The 25,428-nt window shown below is 34.5% G+C and overlaps 2 protein-coding genes across 4 annotated transcripts; one reads left to right on the top strand and one right to left on the bottom strand.

The window, feature by feature from the left end:
* The first annotated feature begins 5,557 nt into the window (after positions 1–5,557).
* LOC133171602 (protein-L-isoaspartate(D-aspartate) O-methyltransferase-like) lies at positions 5,558–13,000 on the top strand. 3 transcript variants are annotated; one of them, XM_061306407.1, is made up of 7 exons: positions 5,558–5,651; positions 6,062–6,139; positions 7,745–7,881; positions 9,503–9,607; positions 10,732–10,944; positions 11,596–11,765; positions 12,312–13,000. In XM_061306407.1, exons 2-7 carry the CDS (start codon positions 6,085–6,087, stop codon positions 12,355–12,357), a joined length of 726 nt encoding a protein of 241 aa, XP_061162391.1. In that variant the 5' UTR covers positions 5,558–5,651; positions 6,062–6,084; the 3' UTR covers positions 12,358–13,000. The 3 variants fall into 3 exon arrangements, with proteins under 3 accessions (XP_061162391.1, XP_061162383.1, XP_061162377.1); XM_061306399.1 differs by having other exon boundaries at positions 5,562–5,651; positions 5,967–6,139; positions 11,596–11,812; XM_061306393.1 differs by having other exon boundaries at positions 5,563–5,651; positions 5,967–6,139.
* Positions 13,001–16,007: 3,007 nt separating this feature from the next.
* Positions 16,008–25,079, bottom strand: LOC133171625 (uncharacterized). The gene is made up of 7 exons (XM_061306418.1): positions 24,583–25,079; positions 22,274–22,481; positions 21,722–21,841; positions 20,386–20,529; positions 18,036–19,673; positions 17,170–17,241; positions 16,008–16,751 (listed from the first exon to the last, which is right to left on the bottom strand). Exons 1-7 carry the CDS (start codon positions 25,027–25,029, stop codon positions 16,291–16,293), a joined length of 3,090 nt encoding a protein of 1,029 aa, XP_061162402.1. The 5' UTR covers positions 25,030–25,079; the 3' UTR covers positions 16,008–16,290.
* Between the last annotated feature and the right edge of the window lie 349 nt (positions 25,080–25,428).

The raw sequence follows: 25,428 nt of genomic DNA on the forward strand, positions 1-25,428 counted from the left end.
TTGTACACTTTCATTTTCTATTTTTTTACCTTAAATGTCTTCATTTTTTGGCAAACAAATATTGTATAATAATGATGACTCTAATGATGTAAATTAATTATACCCCACGCAACAAGTTGCGTGAGGTATAATGTTTTTGACCCGTCCGTCAGTCAGTCAGTCAGTGTGTCAGTCAGTCAGTCAGTCAGTCCGTCAGTCCTGTTTTTTTGTCAGCGCAACTCCTCATAAACCGCTGCACAGAATTTCGTCAAACTTTGCAGATATTTAGGACACAATGTGTAGATGTGCATATTACCAGGAAATTCCGATTCCTTTATTTTTTCTCGGAATTTCGGCACTTTTCAACTTAGATTTTTGGCCATATCTTGAATATGGAGATGAACAGTTTGTCAGCGCAACTCCTCATAAACCAATGCACAGAATTTGGTCAGACTTTGCAGATATTTAGCACACAATGTATAGATGTGCATATTACCAGGAAATTCCGATTCCTTTATATTTTCTTGGAATTTCGGCACTTTTCAACTTAGATTTTTGGCCATATCTTCAATATAAAGATGAACAGTTTGTCAGCACATTTCCTCTTAAACCGCTGCACAGAATTTGGTCAATCTCTGCAGATATTTAGTACACAGTGTGTAGATGTGCATATTACCAGGAAATTCTGATTCCATTATTTTTTCTGGGAATTTCGGCACTTTTCAACTTAGGTTTTTGGCCATATCTTGAATATAGAGATGAACAGTTTGTCAGCACAACTCCTCTTAAACCGCTGCACAGAATTTGGACAAACTTTGCAGATATTTAGTACACAGTGTGTAGATGTGCATGTTACCAGGAAATTCCGATTCCATTATTTTTGCCTTAAGAGTTTTGCCTTTTATTGAAGAAACTTTCCAACTAGGTAATAAGAAACTCCACTGGAATCAGCTTTTTATAATGAAATTCTATGTGAAATATTTTATGACCTTAAAAGACCCCTATTGATTTTGAGATCAAAATGTTAATGGTTTAACACAAACACACACTCACACACACACCATCTTCGATAGTTCTCCCCCCCCCCCCCCTTCAAATTGGTGTGCTTTGCCTTAAATAATTTCATAAGTACAGTATATAAACAGATTCATATGACTACATCATAATTTTGTTTCCATCAATTATTTCAATGTGTAAACTGTCATGTGTTGGACATGGACTTACACTCATTAACAAATCGAAATCACTGAGGAATTTAAATAACAGTTTGTCAGCATAATTCCGGCACTGAATTTCCTGAAACTTTGTAGGTATTTCAGAATAATGTATAGATTTGTATATTACCAAGAAATTTTTTGATTCCATTATTTATCTAGAAACTTCAGCCCAGTTAAATTTGTAACATACAAAGATTTGAATGTCCTTATATGCAAGAAGTTTTGATGTGATGATTTTTTGCAAGTAATGCCCCTTTTTTGAATTATACTGTGTATTTAAAATGCACTGTGCCATTCATTACGTGTTGCATTGTCGAGTTTTGGGGAAGCGTGGGGTATGTGAGCTTGCTCACTTTTTCTTTCATTTTATTTCTGTGAAGAATCTATAAGCATCGAATGTTATCGAATGATTATTTTAGGTAATATAAATGATGAACTCCCGTTCAATTGCTTGTGGACGTAAACCTCTACCCCCTCCCCTGGAAAGCCCCCGGAAGTTTGTGATTTTCCGCGGTTTTGAACATCTTACATAAAATTCGTTTTATGCAAGATTTTCAAAACCGAAAGAGGGGATGGGGGTTATGTTTTGTTTTTTCATATTATCCCGGAAGTCCCCATTTTTGAGCTTATTGGAAAATACGGTATAAAAGACATAATACCCTTCAATACTTATATTGAACAATGTCAGATATATAGCAATTGCAATATATTTCTAATTATTTTTTTCTGAAAAGACAAAATAAAATAGAGACTAATCGGTCTCAAAATATTATGGATATTTGATGAAATTTACTAAATACCCCCCCCCCCCCCAGTTAATGTGAATTTAAGTGTAAAAGAGAAGGTGAGTGTCACGGAGTGCACTGATGCCGTGTATCTGTGTATGAAGTTTATACAAAAATGTTTTCTTCTTCGTAAAAGCTTAATTCACAAAAGATGAAAAGATAGAATACAGCAATGACCGGCGCTGTGTTTTCGGGTCCAAATCTACATATGAATACTTATTAACTTGAATGAAAATTAAACGAAGAAATAATGACCCAATGCTATCAAGCTTGCGTAGTGCGCCATATGGTTGAGAGATTGCCTAAGAGCTCATTAGAATGTAACCAAATTTAGTATGCTATATATATACAGGGCAAAATTCGGGACAAAACAGCGGTAGATGTCGAAGATTAAAATTTTATGAAGGAAACAAAGTGATTTATTGAATGTTTTAGAGCCACCGCTCTTAAAAGATATCATTCCTCCTTAAAATCACAGATATACAAGTATATGTACGTTTTAGTTTAAGAACATTGGTTGCATGTTTTGTTTTTATACCCCCGTAATCGAAGATTCGGGGGCATATAGTTTTTGCCCTGTCCGTCCGTCTGTCTGTCTACCTGTCTGTCTGTCTGTTTGTCCGCAAAAACTTTAACCTTGTCCATAACTTTTGATTGATTGGAGCTATGGCTTTCGTATTTCACGTGTGTATTCCTTGTTACAAGACCTCTCTTTGGGTACCATAAAATTTGACTTTTTGACCTTGACCTTGGAGTTTGATCCACTTTTGCTAAATTTTTTTCAGACTTTAACCTTGGCCATAACTTTTGAATAGTTGGTGTTAGGGCTTTCAAACTTCACATGTGTATACCTTGTGACAAGATCTTCCTTTGGATACCAACAACTTTGACCCGTTGACCTTGACCTTGGAGTTTGACCTACTTTTGCAAGACTTTAACCTTGGACATAACTTTTGTACGGTTGGTGCTAGGGCTTTCATAATTCACATATGTAAGTCTTGTGACAAGACCTTCCTTCTGATACCAACAACTTTGATCCTTTGGCTTTGACCTTGGAGTTTGACCTACTTTTGCAAAACTTTAATCTTGGCCATAACTTTTGTACGGTCGGTGCTAGGGCTTTCATACTTCACATATGTAATTCTTGTGACAAGACCTTCCTTCTGATACCAACAACTTTGATCCTTTGACCTTGGAGTTTGACCTACTTTTGAAAAACTTTAACCCTGGCCATTACTTTTGAATAATTGGTGCAAGGGCTTTCATACTTCACATATGTATCCTTGGGACAATACCTTCCTTTGGATACCAACTTTGACCCTTTGACCTTGGAATTTGACCTACTTTTGAAAGATTTTAACCTTGGCCATAACTTTTGAACAGTTGTTGCTAGGGCTTTCATATTTCACATGTGTATTTCTTGTGAGAAGGCTTTTCCTTGTGCACCATTTATTTTGACCATTTGAACTTGACCTTGATGTTGACTTACTTTTGAAAAACTCTAACCTTTTCCATATCTATTCAATGGTTGCTGCTAGTGTTTTCATATTTCACAGGTATATTCCTCGAGACAAGACCTTACTTTGGGTACCAACATATTTGATAAAAGCATTTCAGAAAGTTTAGCCTTTGTTATGAGTTGCCATACGGGGGCATCAGTGTTTCACAAACACATCTTGTTTTAATTCTGTTTTCTGTTTGCTTCCTACGGGTGTGCTCCCCAACTTATTTTTCAAATGACGAAATGACAAATCAATATAGGTCTACCCCTCTATATTATAAAATCAAGTTGATTTTACTGTAGAAAGGGGTAGACCAATATACATTTATAGACATCATTTCGTCATTCACAAAAGTAGATGGGGGGTGCCTATTGCATGGGGACAAATGAAACCTTTACACTTCAGCGTTGACCATAGATCACGTATACATGTACTATGAAACTGATTTATGTCTTTTGTATAAAAATAAGTGAAATGATTTTATAAGTTATATCATTAATTTTTGATATGAAGTCCAAGTTAACCAGAAAGATTTAGATATTATACTAGGATATCTAAAGAACATAACCCAATCTCGATTTCTCTGATTTACACAAATATGTGTTTTTTTTTCAACAGATCTAGTAAATGTTCGGCCAAGGCCCTATCCTTGCTCCTCACAAAAATATTAACAGCTTTGAAAGAGAAATTTCAAACGTATTGTACTACCACATATTCAAGAAGTGGTATAAATGAGATGTGGATTCTAAAAAAAACTCCAAAGAATTTTTTGGAAAATTTAAAATCTCAAAACTTTTCAACCATCAATAGCATCAAAACACACGGCTTTTCTACGCTTTATAAAACCATTCCTCTCAAAATGTTAAAGCATAGGCTTTTGACATCATGGACAACTGCTTCCTCAATAAAATAAATTTTCATATCTTGTGATTGGTCATCTACAAATATACTTTGTTAAAAATCATTCTGGTTCTACTCACAAGTACTCTAAAGTTGATATTAAAAAGATGCTGCAGTTCTCGTTGACAATATAGTCTTGGAGATCAGGTCTTCCAACAATCTGTTGGAATTTCAATGGAAAATAATTGTGCTCCTTTATTAATATTCTTTTGAAGCAGAATTTATTCAAAAACTTTTACATGAGAAGAAAACCCTTGCTGTGGCCTTCAACTCAACATTTAGATATATCGACAACATTTTATCAATTAACAATAGTTACTTTCATTCGTATGTCAACTCGATATATTCTACTGAACTCGAAATAAAAAAAACCCCTTGCTGTGGCCTTCAACTCAACATTTAAATATATCGACAACATTTTATCAATTAACAATAGTTACTTTCATTCATATTTCAACTCGATATATTCTACTGAACTCGAAATGAAAGACACTACAGAGTCTGCCACATCTGTTTTATGATAGGAAGTTTTACTGGGAATTTAGGCAAAAATAACAAACTATAATAACTAAACTGCAGGACAAAACGGAGGACTTCAGCTTTATCATCGTCAACTGCTCTTATTTATGTAATAATATTCCAACATCACCTGCAAATGGTATGAATATAAATGTCTCCCAACTTTGATACACAAGAGCATGCTCTGATTACATGTACGATCAATTTTTAAAACAATGTAAGCTACTGACAAATAAGTTGATGTTACAAGGATTTCAACAACCTTAAATACAACCTACCGTTGACGGGTTCGTATTTTGTCTGACATTTTGTTTCATACCATTAGTTAGGTCATTGCTTTTATACTAAATGACTTCGGAGTGCACGAATCTTAGTGAAGTTTACTTGTGTGACAAGTTACAATCAATCCAAAACTGTAGGAGGAGTAGCATTATGAAAGTATTTCATAGAAATTTCTATATCTTTAATAGTATCCATGGCAAAACCGTTTATCGAAATCAAAAAACAAAACACAGAATCATGTGCATGTATCTTAGTGTAGTCTACTTGTGTGCCAAGTTATATTGAAGTCAGACAAAAACTAGCATTTTGAAAAATTGTTTATAGACGGACGACGCCATCCTTGATCCGCGCGGAATGTTTCTAGATCCTTCGGTACACATTTGGCCTTATCCCACCGTCTGCATAGTGCTTCGAAACTACGTTGTTAAATTTTTTGCTGTGAAGTGATTTCTGATACAAGACGGGAGGTAAAAATTGCAATTCTTTTGGTTAAAAGAAAGTTGCACTTCGATATGCAATCAGTGTATCATGACTTTAAACTATGAGTATAACAAAATGATGTTAACTCGCATTTCCTCAGAAATGCAGACGCTGTCATGTCTTGCACCTGTCACCAGAGACGCAAATAAAATGTTATATGTTCTGCAAATGTTACGATCTTTTCATTTTGAATTTGGAGCTCATAGAATTTACCAAAAGCCATGTCAATCAATATAATTATTTTATGTGGTAAATTTTCCCCAACATTTTTGTCATGTTCAAAGAACGTTAAATTTTTGTAGATCGTCCAAAATGGATGTGTGACTTCCATCCACTTGTGTACTGTTGCATGGTATGGCTGTGAAAAGGGTACTGAAAAGAACTCTTTTACTTACAGGATTGGTGACCGTATTCAGAACTATGGCGTGGCGCTCCAGCGGCAAAAGTCATGTGGACCTTATTGACAATCTTGCAAGTATGTATACTTTTTATTCTTAGAATAATGCCTTATTTAATACAGGCAGTGTAACTGCACATATAAAGTACCCTGTGCATTGTAAATGTAATGTATCGGGAGAGGAGAAAAATGCGATGGACCAGACCGGGATTCGTGCCTGGGCCCCCCTGAATATTTCCAGCCAGTCTAGCTACCAACTGAGCTACATATTGTATCTGGCCACCGGCGATTGAACCCGCCTGACCACCACATTAAGTTCTAATGAAGATGTGCAAACGGTCCTACTAAACAGAGTACGATAGAGTACTTTAGAGTATGCTGGAAAAATTTCATAATTCAATGCAAATAAACTGCTTTTTGAATGTGTTTCTACTTTAGTTTAACATAATAAATACATATCTTGAATAATTTGTGTTTCATTATTTTCGGAATTATTTCAATTTATCGTTCCTGATAACAATTTACCGTTTGACCCCAATCCCAATCAAATAATAGAAAATTTTACTTCTATCACTAAGATAATAGCTTATTTTCTTGTCATTTTTATGTTTAAATTTTTTTGAGGTTCCACTAAACATAAGTATCTTTCATTGAAGTAACTTATATGCATATTATTATTTATTTGATATTGACATTATAATTTATTTTCTAGTAAAATTATTATTATAATTTTTTGTAGTTAACTTTTATCATTTTTGTGATACTGATTTCGAGAATATTTATGTAAGATCGCTAAAAAACAAAATTTTGAGACAAATATTGCAATATTATTTTATAATGATGTTTATCTAAGTTGTATGTATATAAATAAACAATCTAATTGCATTGAATTATAAAATTTTACAAGTGTACTCTAAAGTACTCTGTTTAGTAGTACATGTACCCATGTGCAAATACTAGTGTAAGTGCATGGGTAAAATGATTCTGAAAACTGGAATATAAATTATCAGTAACTCAATCATTTCATAAAGGTCCAATTTCTGTAAAGTACATAATTTCTTGTAATTTACATCTTTTTCTTGTTTTCCTTATCACTTTTAAATGTATATTGAATGAATGTCTTGAATACTTAGAATACAAATTTGCCAATCTGATTGCCTGTGCTCAGGCATTGTCCCTTAATTGGTACCCTCTGTATTCAAGTCACTTTTTAACACAATATGCAATACAGTAGTATGCTGTTATCATTATTTTTTTATATCAGCATTTGGTTTTTTACCTCTTCAGTGTTCTGTGTTAAAATTATGCATTAAATTTTCTCAGGACGCATGATTTCAATACTCCACAGGCTGAGTGATATGCATGAGTGATTTGGGGACATCTTAGCTTCTAGGCTACCTGGCCATTGATAGGTCAGGTTTCACACCTCACTGTTATTGCATTTAACAAGCAATTATGAGAAAATATTTGCAAACATCAGTCAGCACAATTTAATTTATTGTCTACTGTAGAAATAGGAAGTTTCCTCCGTCGCATGGATGGATACATGTATATCCTTAGATGTGGATGCATTGATTTTAGTATGGTACTTATTGTTATCATTCTGAGGGGTCCCTTTGACTCTTGATAATTAATCTTTTGCAAAATGAATCACTGCATCTCAAGCATTTTTTTCTTTTTTAGAGAATGATATTTTAAAGTCACCACGTGTCATAGATGTTATGAAGAAAGTTGACAGAGCCAATTTTGCCAAGTTCAATCCCTATAATGATTCCCCTCAGACCATTGGATACTCTGTAACTATCAGTGCCCCACACATGGTAAGGGTATTTTTAATGCAAAAGTAATAGAACAATTGTTTACTAATGTGGATGGCATGATACATGTATCTAATTAAAGTTTAACATGGGTTTTAACAAAAATGGGACTAAGAATTGTTGCCACCCAAAAAGTTTGCCTGGTAGAAGTAAGAATCACATTTCTTTTGTCTCTCTGTCCCTCCATCACATTCTGAATCTTTTTAATGTTGAAAGATTGGTTGCTGATATTTTGATGCATGAATTTATTTGTATTCTTTGATCAAGACCTTCAGGGGGGAAAAAAGCTCTAATAAGGCCTTATTCTTCATGTGCCCTGCAGTAATCAGTGTAGCTGTCTTTCTTGAGATTCCTTCCGTCAGTCTGTCCGTGTGTTTGATGTCAGTTATTATGAGCATATTTTCTCCCCCCATAGCCAAAATCATTCTTCACCTGTAAGTGCTCATGGGGGAAGGGTGTGCAGTGACCTTGAACCAAGTTTTTAAGTCAAAGCTCAAGGCAAAAAAAAAAAAAGAAGAAAAGAACAACTCTGTGTAAAATCTTGTCTTGAACATATTTTCTCTCCCCTTGGCCCAATCTGGTTCAAACTTCATCCATAGAGTATGCCCATGAGTAAAGGGTGTGCAATGAACTTGAACCATGTTTTTGTAAATCAAAAGGTCAAAATATTTCTTTGTATAATTGTTGTCAGGACGATATTTTCTCTCCCTTTGGCCCAATCTGACTCAAACTTCATCCATAGAGTGTACTTGGGTAAAGGATATGCAGTGACATAGGTTCTAGTTCAAAGGTCAAGGTCAAATATTTGTTTTCTCCCCTTAATCCAATCTGACTCATAGTTCACCAATAGAGTGTGCCCATGGGTAAAGGATCTGCACTGATCTTGTACCAAGTTTCTAGGTCAGAGGGTCAAGGTGAGAGAGGATCTTTGTGTGAAGTCCATGTCTTCTTTCCTCTTGGCTTCATCTGAGTCTATCTTCACCCAAAGAGTGCCCATGGGTAAAGATGTAAAGCAAAGGTCAAGGCCAAAGCAGATGGCTATGTAAATTTCTTGTGAGAATTCTCACCCCTTTTGCCTAATCAGGTTCATTCTTCAACCAAAGACTGCTTATGAGTAAGGTATGTGAAACGAACTTGGGCTAAAGTCCTAAATAATTCTCAAGTTCTAAAATGCTCTGGTGAAGGTCAGAGCAAAACTCTGTGTAAAATTGTTAACACTGAGACAAAAACTTTACTGATTACAAAATGAAGACTCCAAATACAGTCCTTCACAAGTCCCTTTCATCCTAATATCCTTTACTAAAAGTGATGCCCTCTTAGATTGTCACAATCTCAAATGATATGTAGGTATTAATTTGTCCTTGTTGTCTGTAGTTTTCATTGCATCCTTCTATTGCAGGCACTATTTGATCACTCTAGTCCCTTTTTAATTACATATAGGTTAAATGTGTATTGTACATAAAACACTTTGAAGTATTTCTTAAGCTGTAAAAGTTGACTGTTGCTTCTTAAAGTATTTGACAATAGAGATGTGTGTTCATGTTGCCTTTTTTTGTATGTATAATATTGATACAGCTTGTAACATGAAAGTTTTATGTTCATGTCTCATTCCTGTCTGATACAGCATGCCCATGCCTTAGAACTTCTAGCAGATCACCTGACTGAAGGAAAGAGAGCTCTCGATGTGGGATCAGGGAGTGGTTACCTCACCGCATGCATGGCCTTACTGGTAGGTACTGTACAACTGTTTATTTCTGTGGTGGCTAAATTAAGTACATGTACCTTATTCAAACAAATTTATTAGTGCTTTTATTTTTGTTGATAAAGGATAAGTCACAAAAATAAACTCCTTGCCTAAGAAAATGAATACCGGTATTAATTAATCCATGAAATATATACGGTTCCCTGTAGTGTTAATGTTGACAAAAGAATTGCATAAAATCATTTGAAGTGTGACATATCATATGTGTGTTAATCCTTCATGTATTATTTGTTTTGTAAAATTTATCAACATTGATTGATTTATTTTTAGCCCACCTGGATGAAAGGCTCAAAAAGGTTTTCTGATCAATAAGAGTCTGGCTTCTGTTTCTAGCAGTTGATCATTCTATCCATCGTCTGTCTGTAAACATATATGTTTGACTTCTTCTACATGCAGAACTACTTGGCCAATTTCAACCTAACTCATCACATAGAATCTAAGGGGAAAGAAAGTTCAATTCCTACTAAGGAAAGATAATCAAGAAATAAATAAAAATATAAGGGGTCATTTAAAATCTTCTCCAAAACCATTAGATTAGGAAAGACAAAAGCATGATGAAAGCTTCTGTATTAAGTGATTTAAATTGGTTCAGATAATGGTCTCCTGGGCCAGGTTGAGCTATAAGGGGAGAGGGGGTCAAAGTTTTACATAGGAAAGATTTTAAAAATTGTACAAAATCTCATTTAAGCAGATCTACAATCAAGCCTGTCGCCCCCGTGGCGCAGTGGTTAGAGCGTCTGCTCTAGAGTCGTGAAGTAAGGAGTTGATCCTTACATCGTGGGTTCGAATCCCACTGTGGGACATGGAGACCGGTCCTTCGGATGAGACCGTATAAACCGAGGTCCCGTTTCGCAGTAGGTGCTGGCACGAAAAAGATCCCTCGCTGCTCAATGGCCATAAGTGCCGAGTATAGGACAAAATTTGCAGCTCTCCACCGGCAAGTGGTGGTGTCTCCATATGAGTGAAAAATTCTCGAGAGGGATGTTAAACAACATACAACATATAAACAATCAAGCCTCATATCCTTTAAATAAAAGGTGTTTAAAAACCGGTATTAACTTTGCAGTAATTTCGTAATAATTCTTTTTTAGGTGGGGCCCACTGGAAGAGCTGTAGGCATTGATCATATTCCAGAATTGGTGTCAGAATCCATTGTAAATATCAAAAAAGATCCAAAATTAATCCCATTGCTAGAGTCTGGACAGATGAAACTTGTTGCCGGTGATGGGAGACAGGGGTATGCTGAGGATGCCCCTTATGATGCCATACATGTAGGGGCAGCAGCCCCAACTCTACCCCAGGCAGTAAGTATGAAAGTTTGTTGTATTTTTTAAGATTCAAATGCTGCAAAATCAGAGAATATACTGCAGTTGACTGTTATTCAGTACATTACACAGTATATGTTTGTGAAGTTCTTAATATGTAAAAGTTGTCCCTATTACAGTTTTGGCCATATCTTTGGGGATATGTGTGTTTTGCTTACAGTTATTGTGAAGTAATTTGAGTGGAGAAAGTTTATTATATTTGATAGCAGTCAAAATCCAGATAGGAATGAATATTGAAGAGATAAATATCCAGAAGTAAGGCTTCAGTCATAGTCAATGACCTCTGTGAAGAATGAAAATCATAACAGTTGAGCCTCTGAAATCTGGACACTAAATGATGCGGACACATTATATTCTGGATAAAATTTGTGGAAAACAGAATTTACATTTAAAGCTACCATTTATAAAAGTTACATTTCAATAATATGGATACTTCATTAATCGGGACATTTTGTTTAGGAACACAATGATACGAATTAATGATGCTGTATATATTCAAATGACAGAGGTCAAAGTTTTCACTTTTGTAAAAAAAATCCCAGAGCCAAATAATGGCTAAGCCTTGTGCTAAGTTTGAACCATATTCAAACAAAAAAAAATGTTTCAATGCTGGAATTGTGTTTATTTTAGCTGATTGATCAGCTGGCTCCTGGAGGGAGACTGGTCATTCCAGTGGGACCCCAAGGGGAGAGTCAGATGTTACAACAATACGATAAAGGAATGGATGGCACAGTCACGAGGAAGAACCTGATGGGGGTCATTTATGTGCCACTCACTAGCAAGGAAAAACAAGTTCCCAGGTGGAAATGAATCCCCTTTTTTGCATGATGGAATCCTTTCTTTCTAGGTGCTTATTAAACATGCACAAGTTTCCTCCTGCATTTCTTCACATACATGTAACCTGTTTCCTTAATTTACTCCCTCACTTCCTTTACATAGATATTTTGTGGGATTGTGGGGTCTTTTTTTTTTTTTAACTACAATTCTGATGTGATTTTATGGTGGTGGTAGCTACTGCATGTTTTATCATAAGTCAAGAAATTTCCTAAGAGTATTCTTTCTAATAGATTGATTATACTTCTGTAGAAAAGTAATATCAGTTTTTCCAACAAAAAACAAACAAACTTATACAGCACATGTAGCAAACCATGTTTAATTAATATTTTGATTTAGCGTTTTATGTGAAGACTATAGTGATCCTAGTGAAATCAAATGACCTAGTGTTATGAAGTTCTGCATACTCTTAGACATTGCATTTTCTATAATACGATTTTATGCAAAATTCTGACAAAAAGAATTTGTAAAGATTTTAAAAAATTAAAAGAATTTATCTTCTTGTTTCCTAGTGATCCGGTGAAAAGAGGAAGAGGACAAACACATGATGATTTATGACTTGGAGCAACATGTGACATTTGTTCAAAGACACATTCTATTGTGATGCCATTTTGTATGCTTCTGTCAAGAACTTGATATGCTATAAAATGTTCCAAAATATTTTGCATAGAAATTGTTCAGAAATTCCTTGTTGTTAGTTCTAATCTTCTAATTTTAATTTAAACAAATGACTTTAAATAACAAAATGTACTAGCCCTAATGCATCTACTGTATATGAAAAACTCTGTACATCATTTACTTTTTCACATGACAAAGTGAAGTTAAACTAAAAAAAAAAAGCAAACAAAACTTGTGAAAAGTATGCATGATTAGAATTTAGTTTTCACTGGTTTTTGCCCACATCCAAGCAGCTTTTTATGTATTGTTGATTTTCATAGTTGAGTATACATTGCTTCCCCAGTATTGTTCTCTAGAACGTCAAGGACATTTATTTAATGAAAAACCCAAATTTTTTTAATTCACAGCGTTGGTACAACCATTAAAGAAATACTAGTCTCTGATTGTTATTGATTCATTTTCTGTATTCATGCAAGTTTAGAAAAAGTGATAATTACCAGTAATTGTACCCAGCACAAATTGCCCTGTGTTCTGGAGAGTTTGTTTTCTTTATGCAAATAAAACTTTGTTATATCCTTCTGAAGTTTCAGTGTGTTCCTGGTTTTATTGTTCCATGCAGTTATTTGGAGTTTGGTTATTAGATCATTTTCATGAAAAAAATATTACCAGCATATCAGCTACTCGGTAAATTATCTAAAGTTAGTGATTGAAATGTACTGATAAGTCCCATGAAAAATGAATAATTTTGGAAAACCAGCAGAACATGATGGACACTTACCGATAACCATGTCTGACAACTGTGTGTGCCTAACATTTTTGACTTCTTCAGAAATAGAGGGTCCTTATATATATAAGATTAAAATTTCTTCAGTTCATGGCCCCTGAGTGTTGTTCTACATATGGGAATTTGTAGGAATTCACAGTAGATGTATTGGACAATCCTCTCTTAGAACAGAAGATCCATTTTAAATGTGTAGATGCAATTGTTCTGGGCTCTGTTGAAATAGCAGTGAAATCATCGGCACGTAATGTTGGTCAAAATTAATTCAACAGACCTAGAGTGGTGGGATGGTTAAAGGAATCATCTCTTCCATCTATCCATCTGTGCAATTGTATCTGGACTATACCTTTTTAATGGAGAATTATTGGAAGCTCATATTTGGTTAAAGGGTTGTTTACCTGAGGGTGTGTCATGACCTTAACCCAGGGTCATTGTGGCAAGTTCAAGATCACGACAGAAAAGTATAAAATTTGTGTAAGGTCTTAAACTTCTTATGGAAAAACATTTGAAGTTCATAACTCATAAAAAATTGCTTATTACCTGAATGGAGAACATTAAAGGCTCACACATATCACAAATACTGCATTGACCTGACGGGAATATATTAACCTTCGCCCAAGGTCATTCCAACAATTTCTACCAAGTCACTGGCAGAAAAAAAAGCATTACTTGTATCTGGTCAATAACTCGGAAATAGAGGTAATTGGACATTAAATAATGGTGTGTCATGGTCTGACACAAGATCATTTTAGTAAGTTAAGGTTCCTGGCAGAAAAAGTGCTAAATTTCTTATTTAGTAGTTTAGCTATATGGACTGTGGATATTGACTTGGGTAGCTCAGTGGTTAGAGCACCTTACTAGTAATACATATAATTTTGTGAGCTCACTCACAACTAGCTTTACAACAAGATGTGTTTGTGAAACACTATGCCCCCGATGGTAACACAATTCTGGAGTGGGACGAAGACTACAGTGCAATAGTTATGGCCAATGTTAAAGTTTTTCAAATGTAGGTCAAAGGTCACAGTTGAGGTCATATGATCAAAAATTTCTGTACCAATGGAAAGGTCTTGTCATAATGAACACTCACGTCAAATATTAAAGCCTTACCCTTGACAGCGCAATACTTATGGGCTAGGTTGAAGTTGACAACAGACAGACAGACAAACAGACAGATAGGACAAAAACAATATACCCCCGGGATCTTTCGATCCAGGGGCATAAAAATATATTCAGTTTAAAAAGGTATCTATTTGTGCACATCTACATTCCATTGATTTCTTCATAGTATGCCTTAAAAGTGCTGCCTTGATCTAAATATTCATTTGTTAGAAATAGGACTCGAGTGAGCAGTGTGGCTCAAGGGCCTCTTGGTCCAATACAGGGAGAATTGAAGTTAAAAATACTTCCTTACTTTAATAAATGGGGAAAAAACTTAGAAATCCAGATCTTTTTAATCTATACAAATAACAATGCGTGCCAACAAGACAAGAAACAAGGAAAAAAGACACTGTTACAAAAGTACAAAATCAAACAATTTTATGTCACTGTCACAACCCAAGATTCTTAATTAAAAGACAAATTATTAGGGGGACATTTTCGGAAATTTTACAAAGAAAATTATAGTATAAATTTGTATATGTAATGTTGACTATTTGAAATAAACACTGAACTTCGCAAGATATATTGTAATCTCTAAGAATTCTAAGAGGATTATAAAACCTAGTGCATGTATAACTTTCATTACAATCAAAAATTTAAAAAAAAATGTCAACATATATTAAGCATTTACAAATGGGTTGTCAGAGTAAAAACTGCACTGAATCAGAGATTTAAGTTATTCATGTATTGCACACACTACCTGATACATTAATTAAATAAATACATTTCACTTTCTATCAGGATAAATGTAAACATAAAATATTTCTTTAAAAAAAGACAATTTTGTGGAATGCATATTCACAGAAAACAGAATGTGACACAGTTCAACAGAACTAAAAAATATCATTCTATAAAGATATATCTTTGGAATGCTACAACCTTATCATACAATATCATAAAACAAAAACACAACCTATGAGTACATGTAAAAATGTGAAAAGAAGGGACACCATTAACTTAAGGATTTCTGATTCTAAATCACAGTCTGATGACAACTTAATACTCAATACAGTAAAATTAAACAAAACCAAATCCTCATTGCACTGGTACAAATATTGCATCACATGACATGACATTTAATTCACAGTGGATTTCTCAGATCACAAAATTTCAGTTCTCACATACAAAGAATGTACTTGTCTGTTTGTTCTTTTGTGATGACCAAAAAAAAAAAAAAAAACATGCAATGTTATTTTTAAGAAGAGGAGTATTTGAGATTCAGTTTTAAAAACTATCAAATTTGTGCATAATTAATCATCTTTGGTGGGGTAGTTCCATGAGCAAGTGGATTTATTGCCGACTTGAAAAATAAAAATATAAGTTCATTTCAGTTAAAACTAGGGATGGGTATCGGCAAAAATTTCGTATCGTGATATATCACGATTTTTTCTCAAGAATATCACGATAAATTGTGATATCTTTACACACAAATTTTACAACAATTTCAAAGGAATTTCCAAAATTTTTCTTAAAAATACGCTATAAAAACATAACTTTACTTTTTAAATTTTCATTTATTTAATATAAAGCATGTTTGGATGCCACTGTTTAACTGTTTCAACATTTTTTTTACACTTCCTGTAATTGTCATTCAATAGTTTGAACAAATAAATGAATAATTTACTGAATTTATAGTTATGTACCAAATACCGGTATTTTAGTCTCCATATCACGATACGTATCACACAATAAAAAATCGCGATATACCGGTATACCGATAAAATCGCGCATCCCTAGTTAAAACTAACTGTAACTGGGAACCATGATAAAAAAATTTTTTGAAAGACAGTTTTGAAATACACATGTATTTGTTTTCAATATCAGTAATTTTTTTTTGATTTATGACCCCTTCCCAATTCAAAGTGAATAGTAGGTAACTTTTCTGAACAAATGATTATTGAATAATTTACCAATCCCAAAGTAGTGTCATTTTATAAGTACATTCCATTAATTAAATAATCTGCTTCATTGGAATGAAGAGCCCTTCCTTTCCTAATGCGTCTTTTAACATTTCTAAGCCGACAACCCACAAAGAACAAGAGTATAACAGTGATGCCGAGCCCCAGGGCCAGGGCGACAATTGGCCCCTGGTGACTGTCTGTGGGGCTCTCCACCACCACGTGGGTCTGAACAGCCTCCTCCAGCAATCCTTCACTATCAGGGACTTTGGAATCTGTGGAATTTTTCTTGGATGTTTGTATTTTCTCAGTCTTGGAGCTGGATACCTGAGGCTTTTTGTCAGTAGTGCTTGCAGAGTTAGCTCCCCCTGGCTTTATCTTCCCCGCTGTAGGGTCTACGTGTTTTATTTCAGGAGCTTGTGTTGTTTTAATTTTCTGTGTTGGTCTTGGTGTGGGTTTTGGCGGTACCTTTGGAGTGGGTTTCTGTTTATTTCCTATAAAACATGTACGTGTATTTGATAAAAATGTATTTAGAGACACAGTAAAGAGAAGGATTATACCCCCATTTGAACAAAAAAAAAAACCCACTCTGAATATGTTTTAACTAAATGCTAAAATCTTTCAAAATCTTTGTGAAACACAGTATCTCTCGTTTTGGCACATTTCTATGGTAGGCATCTTAATTACTTTTAGTCCTTGACAATTAACAAATTTTTGTACACAGTAATATATTAGTGTATGTCAGTCCTTGACTCTGAGCAACATATGACTTTATTTCAAACATGTAATTCAGATTTTATGACCACTATTATAAGTTAAGAATAAACTAACTGACAGTTATACCAAAATTTATGCCCTAATATTTAATCCTGAGGACAATCAAAATAATCATGTCAAACGGAATGTTCTTACCATTATCATCGTCGTCATCATTGTCATCATCATCAGAATCTGGTTTGTTGTTGAACCAATTTCTGTCATTATCTACAAGGAGTCCAGAAAAGAATGAATACTGAATGGATGTATTGTTTATTTGTTTATGTTATGTTAGTATGAATTTTATAACCAAATTACTTTTCTTTGAACATTAAATCTTAAAATTTGCTGCAATTGTCAGATAACTTTCCTAATCTTAAACTTCAATTCAATACTATATATGTTGAATATTTCATATACATTGTAATACTATCTGCCTACAAAAAAACAACAAATACATATGTATATACATGCATGATGTATAGAATCATTGGAAGATGGAATGCAACTCCAAATTAAGATAACAACAATCTACAACAAAATGAAATCAAATACATGCAGTGAAACCTGTCCAATCTGACATGCACTGGGAGATGAATTTTGTGTCAGAATAGACTGGGTGATGGATTGTACAGTGTAAAAAAACATGGAAAATGGAAAAATGGGAACAAAATTTAATTTCGGAATTCACAGTGTGATGGATTGCACGGGTGTCAGATTAGACAGTTTCCACTGTATGTCATAAACACAATGTCATGTAAACTATAAAACGCTGCATATGAAAGAGAAGGTAAATATACACCATTATAAAAAAAGAAAATAAAAATAGGTAACAACTAAAATATAACAAAACACAAGTATAAGTACAAGTGTTTAAGAATAAATCATGACACACTTCAGAGAGTTCACTACAGCAATCTTGACAACATCTAGACAAGGACTCAATCTCTACAACACTCTTGCCAAGAAATTGACAACTGGGTTGTCTACAACGTTGACAACATCTAGAGAACACCTAGTACCTGAGTCAGTCTGGTCATAAGGGGAGGGGTACTTCTTGTCGGAGTGATCGTTGTAGTTATAATAGTCATAATTCCAGTATGGGTCTGGACGATAACCATCATAGTACTGATAGTTTTGGGGTTTCTGGCTTTTGTATGCTGGTTTCCTGTATCCCTGCTTTTTTGGTCCAGCAACATTTTGCCTATTTTGAGAACTCTCTTGAAAATAATTGTCATAGTCTGTGTTCTGTGGCTTGATTTGTTGTTTTGATTTGAAACCCTTGTTGGTATTGTCAGTAAGTCTACTTGAAGTATTATCAACATTTTGTTTTCTATGGTACCCACCACCTTTCCTTCCCTTTGATCCTCCCCTTGTTCTTTCCTGTGGATGACCTTTCCCATTTCTGTTATCCTGACCCTTATGTCTATTACTTGTTTGACCCATGTCTTTATTTCTTCCCGCAGTCCATCCCTGGTGCTGATGCCACCTATCTGATTTTCCTTGATATCCACCACTAGTTTTATCCTTTGATTCACCACTTTCTGATCTTCCCTCACTCACCCTCCCTTTGCTCTCATCCACTTGACCTCCCTTCATGCCTGCCTCAATGTCTGTTTTGTCATTGTTATCCATACTGGACTCTGTATGCTGATTCCAGTTCCTCTGTTTATCTGAACCACTTTGTAACACTGGTAGATCCTGTTTTCCTGTTTGTATTTTATCAGCAGTACCTCCTTTTGTTTGTTGCTTAACATGAAAGGACTTTTGCCAGTCCATCTTATCTGAGGAAGTATGTTGTTTTAATGGACCTTTTCCTAAACTCTTGTCTGTATTATCCAAGACCTGGTCATATTTAGTATTCTGAGATGAATCCATCACATTTTCCCATTTATTCTGACTCTCTTGTGCAGATTTCTGTGTTCCTTCATCACTTTTCCAACTTGGAATATCATGATTAATTTGTTTCTGAGAATCCTTGTCAAAATTTCCCCTCCAACCAGTGGTGTCTTTACTTGTCTTATCCCAATCAGTTTGTTGATTTGAAATCTTCCATGTGTTAAAGCTCCCCCTGGTGGTGGCTTGCCTTGAGGTTGGACTAACTGTTGTTGGCTTTTCTGTTGTCTTCACCTGGATCTTCTGCTTAAAGTCTGAACCTTTTTTACCACTGCTACTCATAGCTGATGCTCCATCTCTGCCTTGGGAGATGGGAATCAGTTTTTCATTGGAATGATCTGATTTTGGACTTCCTGCCCTTCCATTACCTGATCCAGTCTGGGAACTGACACTCTTGCTATCAGGAACTGACTTGTCATAATATCCTCTGACTGGATCTAAGTAACCATTCCCAAATTGTCTTCCACTGCTATCATACGAGTTGTAAAATCGAGGATCAAATGGGTACTGAGCTCCAGGCTGGAATCTACCATAGGGATAACTTTGGGATCCATACATCCGGCCATATCCAGACGGCCAGTAGTAACCGTTACCATTATATAAATCTGATCCAGTTGGTAACTTGTTCAGATTAGTGGGGAAATACTGAGGTAGTATCTGGTCATTCACTCCCAGATTGTTAACATTCTGCTGGGAGGATTTAGTTGTCACTGGTTTAGGAGTTGTTGTCGTCGTTGTTGAAGTTGAAGTTGTTGTTGTCAATGCTAATCATTGTTAGTAAAAGACATCATCACAAAAAATGAAAATTAAGGATTGCATTTTAACAGAGAAAATATATCAAATGTACCAAAATTTCAAGTCCAGTAGATTATTTGTTATGTTCAGTAACGGTAGTTCTTAGTTAATTTATAAATAGAAAATAATACATATTCTTTTCCATATCACACCCTGCATCAGCCCAAAGACACCAATATCAACCTTTGGCCCTCTGGCTGATATTGGCTGAGGGCTGATACAGGGTGTCATATGGAAAAGGATATGTATTAATATGTTAATACTTAGTAATAACTTACAGAACACATCACCGACTAGCTTATTATATGAAATAAAAGTAATTTAAAATTAAAAAAAAAACAATTTTTACAGAGAGTATGAGCAAAAAATAGCTGTATTATCACAAGTACCAGTACTATTTTTTAAAGATTTAATCCACAATATACATATATATCCGTATATATCAGCCCTGCAGATCCATATGAGCATTGCAGGACCCATATCAGCCCTGGAAGCTGATACAGTTATTGGAATGTTGTGCATACTGCACATGCAAAAAAACTGTATTTATTACTAAGTATGTTAGATATATTACATATTATGGTTGTTTTATCCTACACAATTCTCCATAAAATTTAAACTGTGTTTAATGTTTAATAACATAATCAAACTTTTTCATCGAGAAGTTAATCTTATTTCTACCTGTATCTGGACATTTGTTTTCATCAGAACCATCGGCGCACTGGGGTTGGCCATCACATACATGTTCCCTTGATATGCATTCTGGGACATTGACTCTTTGACCTTTGTTTTCACATTCAAACTCAGACTCTGGACAATTAGCCCCTACAAGTCAAACAAAATTCATCTAAAAGTTCTATTTTATTTCACCTATGATACATATTATATAAATATATAGCTATATCCAGGGGCTGACAAGTAACAGGGTTGCAAATAACCACTTACCTGCTTGAAAATGTGAGTAGTTTAGTCCATGGACAAGCAACTCTTGAGGATGTTTTCATCCACACGACGAGAAAGAATTTTATCTGAACTTAAAAAATATTTTTTACAAAGTGGACAAAAAGTCACTGGCCCCAAAATATTGATGTTGGCTAGTAAAACTTGTAGGGTGGTGGCCCACATGGTCCCTAAAATTTTAAAAGTTATTTGCAACCCTTGCATTTTTCAAGCATTTGCTCATGGGCAAGTGCATAGTGAAAATTCACTTGCCCTACATCAGTTTTTTACTAGTCCCACCCTAAACTATTAAATGAAACGGAACACATTTCCTCAATTCTTTCATTTTTATCCAGCACTTTATGAATATTCATCATAATGAATGAATTCATCATCAAATCGAAAAAACATCCTTTAAAAGATCAATGTTGTTTTGAATGTTGGCGACAGTTGAAAACTCTTGCTAGTAGGTACCATATATAACATTCTTGTCAGTATCGTCATATAATAATTGTTGTTTTTCTTTCTAGTACTTGATATATTTAGACAGTACTGTGATTCTATCTCTAAATTTTTTATTGAACATTGTTGACCTCTGTTCTTAACATCAGCTTCTGACTGTAATTGTTAAAATTTTCTCCATTTTTCTGCTAACAATTTGTCACTGTAGACTTATGATAATGAATAAAGAAACACTATGACACAACTAAACTTGTTTGCATACAAAGCAAACCATTAGTTTTTACAAACAAAGGAGATAACTCATACATGTACATAATGTAGTTTCATTTTCATGTAAAAATAGGACTTCTTTTTAAATATTTATTGATTGAATCTTTTTAATTCACTGGGGCAGGCCCAGAAATTAACTAAACCTGGGCGTCGGGCAATGGGATTTGTCAGCCCCTGCATATACCACAAAATGTATACATTAAACTTTTTTTTTGCTTTTAGGATGTAAGATAGATCCTTTGAACACTCCGAAATCTGTTTTCTTTCATTGTGTGATGAAAGACAACCTAAAATATATATATATATATATATATATAAAATATCCCTGTAATATTTTCATACTTACTACAGATTCCATATTTAGCATGATATCCATATGAACATTTGCATTCCCTGTCCCTGCATTCGGCATTTCTATCACTGCATTCATCATTCCAATCAATATCACATTTCCCGTAAAGAGGAACTGTGGAAAAAGAAAAATTCATATTCTAGACTGGTATAGCAGTGGTTATATTACTACAGTCAAACCTCGTTATCTAGAACTTGATGGGACCGAGAAAAAACTTTGACATATCCAAGGGTTCCAGATATCAAGGGTAAAATACTTAAGAAATACATGGTTAGGACTTCACAATCACTTCCACATATCCATGGTACTCGAGATACGCGTGTTCGAGATACCGAAGTTTAACTGTATATCTGTTTCATGCGATGTCCTTTTCATACGTTAAAGTTCACTTCTTTGGCCATGTTGGTCAAATAGTTGCAAATATAACTTGTTCAAAAATTACATGTGACTTAAACTTCCTCTTCAAAAATCTTAAAGCCTCAGATTGAAAAGCTAATTTTGTTTGTACAAGTTTTTTTATCCACTTCATAAAGACAGCATACTTACCCTTTCTTCTAGGAGCTTGTGTTGTTGGTTTGAGAGTCACCTTAGAATTTAGCCCCTCCAATTCGTTTTCATGTTGTTCTTGATGTCCATTGATTGAGGTACTTGGAGCAACATGATTGGGGAAAAACAGTGATGTGTAATTTGCATGTTCAGCAAATAAGCATTTACTCGGTGTTCCACAATTAAATAGATAACAGCTGTGCTCATCCTACAGAAAAGCCAACAAATTAAATGCACGGTTTGAATAAAACATAATTTTCCTAAATCACTTGGCACACCAAATTTCATAGAACTTTAACTTTGAAAGGTGTCATTGACATAAATAAATACTATACATTTGTAACTGACATTTTGCCAATCTTGTTACATGAAAAATTTATCATTGAAACCTAAACTTAGAAAAATCATGTTGCCAAGATGAATTTTATACTGCTTGATGTTAACTGACGCAACAAAATGTTATATATTATGTCCAAGAATTTAAATGTTGAACAATTGACTCTTATATGTGAGTGTTGCTATTAAAAAAAGGTAGTAAAACCCAGGCCAGGGTATTCAAAACTAAAAACCGGGTTTAGGCTAATTACTGAAAAAATACTTATTTATTATTATTTAAAATGGGTAGTAAACCCAGTTTACTCATTTTGGTGTTTAAAGCTAATTGCACCCAGAAAATGGGAAATCTTGTGTTTTATAGTTGTTTAGTTGTTTAGTAACAGTGCTAAAATTTTACAACCATTGCAAAATAAATATCGATAATTAGAATTATGACCAAATTTTTATTACCTGGGACAGGCTAAAACCAGACGCATTGACCCAGGACAAACTGAAAAATTCCAAAATATTCCAGGCAAACTGGATGCAGAGAAAAGAGGATAGAATTTATTTAGTCATTTACCTACCTATACACACACACACAAAATAAATAAACAAATGAAAAAATAAATAAAAATTATGCAAAAAAACAGAAAAAAAACAAACAAAAAACAAAACAAACAAAAAAACAAAACAAAAAAAATCCAGGCTATTATATTTATTTTAGGGATGTCAACGAGTACTCGGTTAACTGGGTCCTCGATCGAACGTCCGAGTATCGAATACTAAAAATGATACTCGGTTACTCGGATGTGTATTTTTTCTTAATTCAAAGTACTTATTTTTATCAAAAACTTATCAAAAATTAACTTAAATATGCATACGGTAATTATAGCGTGTAGTCTTCTACACCAGTAAAACACCCATTATCGCCTGTGGCTGTGTTACGTTGGAATCGATGTTTATATACATTTATAAACGTGATAAAAACAGCTTTGGGGTTTAACGGAATTTAACGGGGCTCAAGAAAATTAACACACTTGTATTTACATTTTTACCGAGTACCCGGGTACTTGATCGGAAAAACGTCCGAGTAACCGATTATCAAAAATTGACCAATTTGACATCCCTAATTTATTTAATTTTAACTTTTAATATTATAATTAATAATTTTTATCTACATGGGTAAAACATAAAACACTAGTCCTTTATTTGTGATTTTAAGTCAATTAAAAGAAATGTAAACTGTCTGGGCCTTGGTAGGGTGTTGTATTTACACACGATAAGTTTTTCTTTATTTGATGTTAACGTTTGCAAATGTTGTTATATTTTATATTCCAAAAAAGGGGAGGGTGGGTATATAGACACTAGGCTCAAATGAGGACACCTCTGTGTGGTTTGAGCTGGGCAATGTCACAGGAGTGAAAGCTAGTAAGATCTTCTTGTCATTATATCAGAAATATGAGGTTTGTATCGGGTAAATGTGTCTGGTTTTGGTCAGTCCTGGGTATTCAAAAAAGGTGTGTACATGAAAATCCATAATTGGGAAAATTTTATACAATGGTAATAATGTTTAAGTAGTTTAATTTTTATCAATACAACACAGAAAATTGCAATTATGTTATCGATATTAAGTATGAAACACCAAAACATTCAAACCGCATTTACTTCCTATTTTATCAACAGGAAAATGACGATCAGTGATATTCACTGAAAAGAGTTATGTTAACCTCTCAGCAAAGAAAAATGTTGTTGCAATAATTAAAATTTTATCTGTAAGTTTCATGAAGAATAAATATATTTTTTACGTAATTGGTAACACACCCACCCCACCCCAACCCCACAGGTTTCAGAGTTCACAGCTCGGCTCAGGTTTTATTACCCATTTTTGCAACACTCATTATATCAGGGACCTATATAGGTCCCTGGTTATATGTAAACATGGTAAATGACCATTATATAAACACACTCTGATACACATAATCAGTACACACCTTGTTTTCATACACAACTAAATTACAGCTTTGTGTGTAACAACAAGCATTAACACATTCTTTCTGTGTTCTTCTGTTAAATGACTTCAAGAAGAAAGCACCATTGTTGATTGAGGCCTTGGAACGAATAATCAAGCTTGCATTAGGTCTGTATTGACAAAGGTTTCCTAGCGTATCTTCCATCAAATCATCCCGGTGTTCAGGCGTCTTGTCATTCTTTGCAGCTGAAGTGTCACCATCGGAATGATCCCCAAATGGATCATACTGATCTTTCACTTTCGACGGAGATTCGGCAGGGGCCTTCGGCTCAATGTCATTCTTTGAACCCAGGCGTTTTTCCACGAATTGCCAAAAATTGGGATCTTGAAGATACTGATCTAATCCACTTAGGTCCTCTTTTGTAAGCACTAAGACTAATAAAGAGGCGAAATAGAACAGTATTTTCATTGTTTACGTCTACACATTGACAAATGTCCTAAGAAAACGGAAATGCACAATACGCAAGTGCAAGTACTTTTCAGATTCATATTTCTACGATACGAAAAGAAAGTAGAGTCCGCGAATATTTCAAATCATTTTCTACTGTAAGTAGAAATTTAAAAAAAAAAAATGCGTGAAAAGAATGGAGAAAATATATAGTGGACAAGATCATGCAGGATTCCCTCCACTCTTTACCATCGATTCATACATTTAGATAGGATCTGAGAGAGAAACGAAAGACAACTCAGCTTCACCCTTTCAACGAATTCTAGACTATATGTTAGTCCGAAATATCTGACGTTTTCCAGGCTTTTTTCACGATTTTGATATTTTACGTGCCAGGAAAACGTCAGAACCGGCGCCATT

Source organism: Saccostrea echinata, unplaced genomic scaffold (assembly GCF_033153115.1).
Source record: "Saccostrea echinata isolate AGI-Se365-2 ecotype Australia unplaced genomic scaffold, CSIRO_AGI_Sech_v1 ptg000002l, whole genome shotgun sequence".
Lineage (NCBI taxonomy): Eukaryota > Metazoa > Mollusca > Bivalvia > Ostreida > Ostreidae > Saccostrea > Saccostrea echinata.